The sequence below is a fragment of the Acanthaster planci genome, linkage group LG02, assembly GCF_054643075.1.
Source record: "Acanthaster planci isolate LZ-2023a linkage group LG02, COTS_SCS, whole genome shotgun sequence".
Lineage (NCBI taxonomy): Eukaryota > Metazoa > Echinodermata > Asteroidea > Valvatida > Acanthasteridae > Acanthaster > Acanthaster planci.
The window spans coordinates 3554878-3562984 of record NC_141778.1 but is presented as its reverse complement, the minus strand read 5'-3'; the positions used below and the strand labels follow the sequence as shown (position 1 = coordinate 3562984).

The 8107-nt window shown below is 43.5% G+C and overlaps 1 protein-coding gene across 2 annotated transcripts in view; it reads right to left on the bottom strand.

The window, feature by feature from the left end:
- osbpl1a (oxysterol binding protein like 1A) overlaps positions 1-8107 on the bottom strand; it is a 54459-nt gene that overhangs the window by 5486 nt on the left and 40866 nt on the right. For both annotated transcript variants that reach the window (XM_022227709.2, XM_022227710.2), the window contains exons 16-22: positions 5540-5750; positions 4460-4557; positions 3779-3955; positions 3086-3283; positions 2389-2533; positions 1714-1809; positions 208-331 (exon numbers count right to left, since the gene is read on the bottom strand). In XM_022227709.2, coding sequence (XP_022083401.2) covers positions 208-331; positions 1714-1809; positions 2389-2533; positions 3086-3283; positions 3779-3955; positions 4460-4557; positions 5540-5750 — 1049 coding nt within the window. The remainder of the gene's footprint in view (positions 1-207; positions 332-1713; positions 1810-2388; positions 2534-3085; positions 3284-3778; positions 3956-4459; positions 4558-5539; positions 5751-8107) is intronic.

Here is an 8107-nt window from a genome sequence, read left to right as displayed (position 1 = left end):
ATATCCAGGTTTGGGGATCGGAGCTGATCAAAAGTGGCAGTTGCAAATGGTTAGGAACGTTCTTGATCCAAATATCCGAGTGTGTGCCTGCCCCAAGTGCACGTGTAATTTGAAGGTCGCCATTGGAAAGATCAAACAGTTCAATGACATGTGATGGATGACCGATCAATCAGATTGTGGGGATTTATTCGGGTGTCGTATCATTACCTATGTCTCCGTTCTCCATGCAGCGAATATCTGGGCGGAACCTGGAGTCTGTGGGCGGCAGGTGGGTCTTCATCTGCTCAGTGACCTCATTCAGTCTCATGGCAAACAGTGTGAAGTTATAATACTGGTCACAAAAAAAAAGAGAGCAGGTGACTTCAAAATGCTTTTATGACTGATCGTCAAGACACTACGTCCGTATCTCACTCAGAGCCGGGGACTGAGTAACATGCTGATGTCTAACACCCTGTCACATAGTGCCCGTGTGTGAAATTTCTACAATTTCGGTCCAAGGTTCACACGCACACAAGAACGAATGTGATTCATTGCAATTTTCAAAACTCTGCCTACATGTGATGGGCTAGCACTCCCCCGTGGCTAAGTAATCAGAGCAGCTAGCTTATTTCCATACGTGCATGTCGACAAAATCAGAATGAGGAATAAGTCAAGTTTTAACAAAGTTTATACACTGTAACTAGTCTCAATCTAATGAGTGAGTGTAAACTTTCAACCACAGCTGTATTACAAGTGGGCTTAGAAGTCTACTTGTTGATATATTGACTGCTTGTGATGAGAATATTTACAATGTTTACTGACAGGTGTACGGGATACTTTCACAAATATACTTGTACCTACAAGCTCTTTGTCAGGTGAACACACACAAAAACCCCTGCAGTCTCTAGAGCATTCATGTACACGCACTTCAGGCATACAACTTGGACTTTAACAACAAATGAGGAAATTCCAATCTTGACAAGACTCCGTACAGTGTTGGCATGAGCATGAAGTGAAAAATGAGGAAATCAGCTGATTCAAGGAGAAGGTGCATGCCCATACTTGAGATACAGGGGGGGTTACAAATAGGTAACTGCCAAGGGGTGCACCATAAATATGTATGCATGTGCATATCGGCAGGAGCCAATGTTTTCAAGAGCTTACCACAATCAAACTTGAAAAGTTACAATTAACCAATATTATTTCTGAAATTATGTGAGAATGAACAGTATTCATCTGAGTATGTGTGAGTTCACATATCCAGTTTTCATGGTGGCTACATGTATGTAGCTGCGATCATTAATAATAATATGATAATAATATAGATATTTATAAAGCGCCTATAACACAGATCAAAGCGCTGTCCACCATAATTACCCCTGTTCACTGGGCCCATGAAACATTCCAAATACCATCTCAGCTCCCTGGGGAGTATACAGCTCGCTGCAGCCATTTTGGCGCAACGCAGCTAAATCAACCACAATAACCATCTCTGCCCTCACAGGGTACCCAATTACTCCTTGGTGGAGAGAGGCCACGAGTGACAAAGTGCCTTACCCAAGGGCACGCGCACCATGACCCCAGGCTGGATTCGAACCCGCAACCTGCGGCTTTACCCGCCGACTGCAAATCTGATACTCTTAACCACAAGGCCATGGTGCTCATCATCAATTTCATTTTGTCAGACAGCATCAGGTTTGGAGAGGTTTGCTTTTTGGGGGGGTTTTACACTACCTGTGAGGAGTTGTCTGGCCTCTGCGTGTTGCGCCACAAGAGCTCGGCATCGTTGAACTCTTCTCCCTCTGGGTTGAGGTTGCTGTCGTACATGACCTGTGGGAAGGGGTCAGATGGAAAAGGCATGAGCTCATCAAAGAGAATATTCGGCCATGAATATTGTCGATCAAGCTACTTACATATATGAGCACAATGCTTTGTTATGCAGTAGTGTTGGTTTAATTTTTTTAATGAATGAAAGTTGAATTAATAAGAAGTAACCACTGGACTTAGAATCTTTTTGTAGTGACTGGATTACTGGTTTGACACCATGACAGACCTTAATGTTAGAGTTCAGAGGGGCATGCATTCCCAGTGTATGCTTCCCAGAAGGGTGAGATCAGGGGGATGAAATCCATGAAACATTCCAGCACGGGATTATAAAAATGGTGCCAATAAACTGTCATTTCTCAGGGCTCTTGAAACAAGAAGTTCCAAGTGTTTGCAAAATTTGTGTATTTTTGGTCATAGACTTCTGATATCTACCACGTGACCAGTTTCTTGACAAGTGAGTTTTCACAACACAACATGCATTTGGTGTTGATGTGATAAATCTGCTCGCAATCCAATTTGCGTTAAACACCGACAAGCATTTGGAACACCTAAAGTGGTGGAACTGTTAGGCCAAATTCTTACGTGATCCGAGGGGTTTCCCGAGCCGTATCCAATGCTGTGCCGATGACGTTTCTTCTCTTCTTTTTTGGCATCCCCGTAGTCTTCGGGTTCCATGGCATAGAGATACTCAGTCCACTTGCCAAACAGCATGACAATCTTCCTATCCCTGTCCAACAGGGAAAAGGCACAGGTGAGGTATGACTGTCAACATTATGGCCTCTTTGCAGAAGTGAGCTCTCATGGGTGACTGAGGGGGAAAACGCAAGCTTGAGGGCTCCAAACACGCTCAACCTCCGCAGACAAGTTTGAGCCTGTATGTGTAAGTGTGTGTGTGTGTACACCCCATGGCACTACATTCAGAGTGAGCCAGCATGAGTTCATAAGACCCCCGTGTTGTGTTACAGGAAATCCTTGTCTGTACTCATATCCAATGTGAAGTGGTTACATCAGTATCTGGTTCAGCAAGGAAAAATTGACCGGGGAAGATCTGAACCTGTAAATTCTTTAAAACCATATCAGTGGCCTGTATTCCAGAGTTTACGGGTTCAATTCCTACTACACTCACTTTGTTTTCACTAACAAGAGGAGACATAAAGTCCATAGAGAAATTCTTCCTTGATGATTGAGAGCATCAAGAGAGATGCCAGCAGGACGGACAATGCGCTGTGTGAAAGAGAGAGAGGGGATGCCTTACTGGGAACAGCCCGGGGCAACTTACGTCTTGTCCGTGATGTAACCCTCCACTTTGTGGAGGTCCTTGCCGAACCAGCCGGCTGGTTTGAAATGGAGGAAGCACTTGTGACCTGTCTTGTGGTTGGTCATCTCCAGGAGGCCGTACATCTCAATCCACAGCTTACCCACGATGAGATTGTGCAGACAGCTGCTGGGGTTGTGCCATGTGTACGTCTCATTGTACCTGGGGTGAAGGTTGGCGGCGGGGCAGGGGGGGGAAGGTCGGGGCGGGGACACAATAATGATAATCAGAAATATCTGGAGTTTTGTGTTGTTGTTAAGCCCATTACAGGTCCCTTCAAAAGTCAAACTGCGAGTTCTTTCACAAGGCCACTCATAGGTAACAAAGTGAATACAAAGGAATGCCTTTACCACGGTTCACTTGATTGGCATGTTACTCGGCTCAGCTCTTAAAAAGGTGAGGAGGGGGTTCCCATTTTCTATATTATCATAACGATTCATTTTTGTACCACGCAAAGCTTCTGGAGTTCTTCTCGTAATGTCTGGCAATCAGTTTGATGCCAGTTTTGTTAAAACTGCACATAAAGTCCCTGCAAACCGGCCATTTCTTCGAGTCGTTTGCCCTACTTTAAGGCCTTGCAGTTCAGGCGCCACAATTGGAGTGAAAAATATCACTCCGACACTCCGCACGGACTACACGGCCACACATTTGACTCACTTTGGGATGGTGACTGTGACCACACCCTTGGGCAACACCTCCAGGCTCTTGCCCCAAAACTTGAGCTTGGGGTAGACCGAGCCATGGAACTCGAAGTATGGGGAGGTGCAATGGAAGGCGCTGATGGGCGGATGGTGGCTGACCTGTTCAAGGACTATCTTAATGTCCATGTCTTCCCTGGATCAGAAAAAAATAACTGTTCTCACAACTGCCTGAAAAGTAACTGCTTAACTTTAAAAAACATCTGTCCCAAGCTTGTCACAAGAATAATTATGGCTTGTCAGGATTGTACAATGTACTTATCTCTGGTTTTCTTAGCTGAAAATGAACAAAAAAAGTTTAAGATTCTAGTTCTAGATAGAAAACAAGTCTGTTGCTGGCTAACCAATGCTGGCACCAATTTATGCTCCTGGGTGGAGATTTCAAAGTTGGGGGTGAAGTGGCTAGCCTAGGGATACATTAACATATTACCCACGGCCAGATTTGAGACTTTTATGTTCTGGTCATGAGGCACAAGACCCTACCCAGTAGGCAGCACCACCCACTTTACAGATGGAGAGATCACCCTCAGGCATCTGACATATTTTTACCAAGTACATGTACTCCGTTTGCATTGGTCAAAGCATCGGTGTTCACTCTAAGAATACTGTGCTAACAGGGCTTATCCACGGACAGAAATACCTGACTAATTCGTATGTCTCCCCGAGTAATGGGTTGAAAGGCTTGCTGAGTCTGCCAAGGTTGGAAGCCCCCGCTGCCATGGCAAACGTTGCTACGTACTGTGCGAGAGAATGACAAAGAAGTCAAGGTACCCGATTAAATTTATCTGACTATTTGTCGGAACTGTGACCAGCTTTCACAAACTTGCTAAGCATATGGGCTCATTCACACAGATGAGCAAAAATGGATATTGCAAGTGGTAACAATTTTTATACAAGTCATGTTCATCGGTGCAGTGGTAGGAATAATTTCATGAGATGACAGATAAAATGTTCCAGGCAAAGCCAAATTGCTGAAATGCTTCATCCATCACTGAATGAACTTATTCCTACTTTTTCAGTAAATGAAACATTCATGATTTGTTTCTTATGACACAAGCATAAATCCACTTCTGTTAGAACAAACGGTCCTCGTGCATTTACGTCTGCCATTTTGTAACCCCTTGGTGGCACTGTGCAAAATTAGACTGGTTCTTGCCCGTTTCTACACTATGTTCCCTTTCTTTACTGGGAATGAAATACTTAAAATGGGGACCCATCAAGTAGAGATCTGTTGGACAGGTACCATGGAATGGAATAAATTATTCAGTGACGTGATCAATAATCCACCAATCATATGATAGGGATTTATGCAGGTACTGTAAAAAAACCTTGTTTACACTGAGGCAGATTAGGGTTAAGGTTTGCTTTTTTGTGTCATCTGGAATTGACTTTAGGCAGAAAATGAAAATTCTTTAACCAGATGGAGTTGTTTCTTGCAAACATGAAGTCATGATTTTTGATTTAAGATTTGATTCCTAGCAATTCTGATGACGGGTTGGCTAAAGCTAGCAGAAAGGGACCACAGGACTGGAGAGTCAGCTTGGGTTGGGTTGTCAATCCCTACCTGATTCCGAGGGGTTTTCCTTGGAATATTCATCCAGGGTTTTCCTCCCACCTTTAAACACAAACATTTGTTTGTTGTCTTCTAGAACAGTCTGTAGGTAAGAAGGCATTACCCTGATTATAAAGAAAAACTCAACCAAGTCGAATTAGTGCTGACCTTTATTCTCTCCACGGGGTCGTCGTTCATGGCAGCCTTGTGCAGCAGTTGACAGTGTTCCGTGTACTCACAGAACCGTTGGAGGAAGCTCAGGGGCTCGTTGAACACCACTGGCATGGTGATCTTGGACAGTTCCTTCCCTATACATTGCTTCAGAACCGTCCAGAGGCTGAACTGGTCCCTGCGGATCATGACGGCGGGCAGCTTTGTCCTTCAAGACGGAAAGCAAAAAACCAAACAGAGTGAATCCATACAACAGAACCGTTTCCAACTATGTATGTGAAAAAGTGATTGGTTGCTAGGGACCTCTCTGGATCATTCAGAATGCAAAACTTGGCAATTTAATGCCATGGCACCTTCTCTGTGCTTGAACAAGGTTGCAACATCCAATCCAGGATTGGATTATCCAATAGGTACATTTACATGTACAGTAGGCACTTGGTCAACAATTTCAGGACCCAACATAACACCACAAAATAACACTTCAAAATCTACCCGACATTTTTGTCAATACCCTGAAATCCTCAAATACCAACTGGACGTTTTGGAGGATTGAGGATGGTTGGCATTAATAAAGAATCAAGAAATCGAAACTTCTAACATTCACACAAAATCTGACACGAAACAATCTTCTTCAAGAAACCTCAAAATAATTAAACTCGCCAAAAAACAAAACCTACAGCCACAAATATAAACACATCACTTTCAGGACCAACAGATTATGGCACCACTTCCTGTTGTTTTTCAACTGAAATAAATGTATGCACAATACACCTGGACTTAAGCTTAACACTTCCCACTGAAACAAGTGACCATGCATGTCCTGAATTACTAGAAATTCTTTGCTCGCATAATGCACTGTGCTGGAGCACGGACAATTGACAGGAAGATGACTATGTAAAAAAGGTCATAACAGGAAGGAAAACGACATCAACCCACTGAACTTCTGACCACTGCAGCCGACACTTTGCCACAAAGCTTTCAAAGTACATGTATAACATCAAATAACCTCTATCAAATACATGTTGGGTGGACATAGTTATCTTTTGCACCCCATCGTCCATCTTTACTTTGAAGCGAGCATTATGACCATATCAGAGGTGTTCACCGCTTCAAATAGTGCCTACATCAGTTGCAGATGCGACCAGATCTTTGCCAATGCAATAATATTTTCACCATACAGTCGCCATTTGTGACTACATACAAAAACATACCTGAACAATTTTGAGTATGCTTAAAAATAAAAAAGCAAAGATTGTGTACTCAAAATTCATTCCGGAAAGGTAGAAATGGCAGTGCAAGTCTCATCATGAATTTAAAAGCTTAACTTTGCGCTGTATATGTACATAAATGTATGTGATACTGTACATGCGTCGCGATCACACACGTCTTGGTTGGTTCCCGATCTAAACATACGTTGTTGATGCCCTGTATACGGACACCAGGCCCATTTTATAAACCTTGGCTTGGGCTCCATTTTTTTGCTGCTTTTTTGCTGCAACATAAATGAAGCCTGATACGGAGCTCATACTGGAATGGAAGGGTGTCACTGTGATTAAGAGTGTCGGAAATAGCGCAACTCATGCAGCAGGGTGTCCTGCGACACGCTGAAACTACGGACGTCATGTAACATCTGTGGCTGAACCCCTTGGCGAGTATGAAAACTCTGATTTCATGGACTGACCTCATCAGCACTCGTGTACATAGTATACGCACGTTGTGTGGTGTACATGTGCCGGGCCAGGTCACGATTCAACGGCATGGACAATCTAAACACAGGGTATTTATACTACATGTGTGTATGTACGTACATTCATGAATAATCAGCATACGTGATTGCTAAACTTTCATAAAAGTGCTGGCGCCTAGATTTTTCCCCATTAGGAGCCAATGGCTACCAAGCAATTTTTTTGTCTGTTTAAAGGGTTGGAGGTGTTGGAAAACAGTCAAGTTGGTCTCAGGATAATGTACTGGTAAATGACTCATCCAAACGATGTTTGTCACTGGTTCTCTTCAACATGAAGTGGCTAAGACCATTCCATTCCGCCGGATGGAGTACCATTCCGTTGCTGGTTGCTCCCAAGCTAATAATGCTGGTAGCCTGGTACCCATCCAAGCTCCAAGGTGGGCAGAGTACCGAGTTGGAATAAAGTGGCTTGACCAAAGCCACAGCATATGCCAGTCAGCTGGACTTAAACCTTTACCCCTTTTGGCCCTGTGCGGTGCCAATAATCCCAACCACAAGATCACATTTTCCTTAAAGTGATGGAAAACTTTTTTTTTAACTGTCTGAGTTCTGTTGTTGGTGCACTTTTGACTCAAAACTGCAACTTTTTGAAAAAGAGCGTGTGTGCATGTTAACACATGCAAATTCTGTAGGAAATACTGAGCCCATCTCGTACATTGTATCCTGCTTAACTCTAACAGTCCCGAATGCTACAAAGTACTACTTAGTAGTAAAATGTAGTACTCAGCCCTGTCGCTTGTAAGAGGACATGACCGTATTGTTCTCTGAAGCCATAAAATACAACAGAGAAGACAACGTACCATACAGTGCTGTGGCACTAT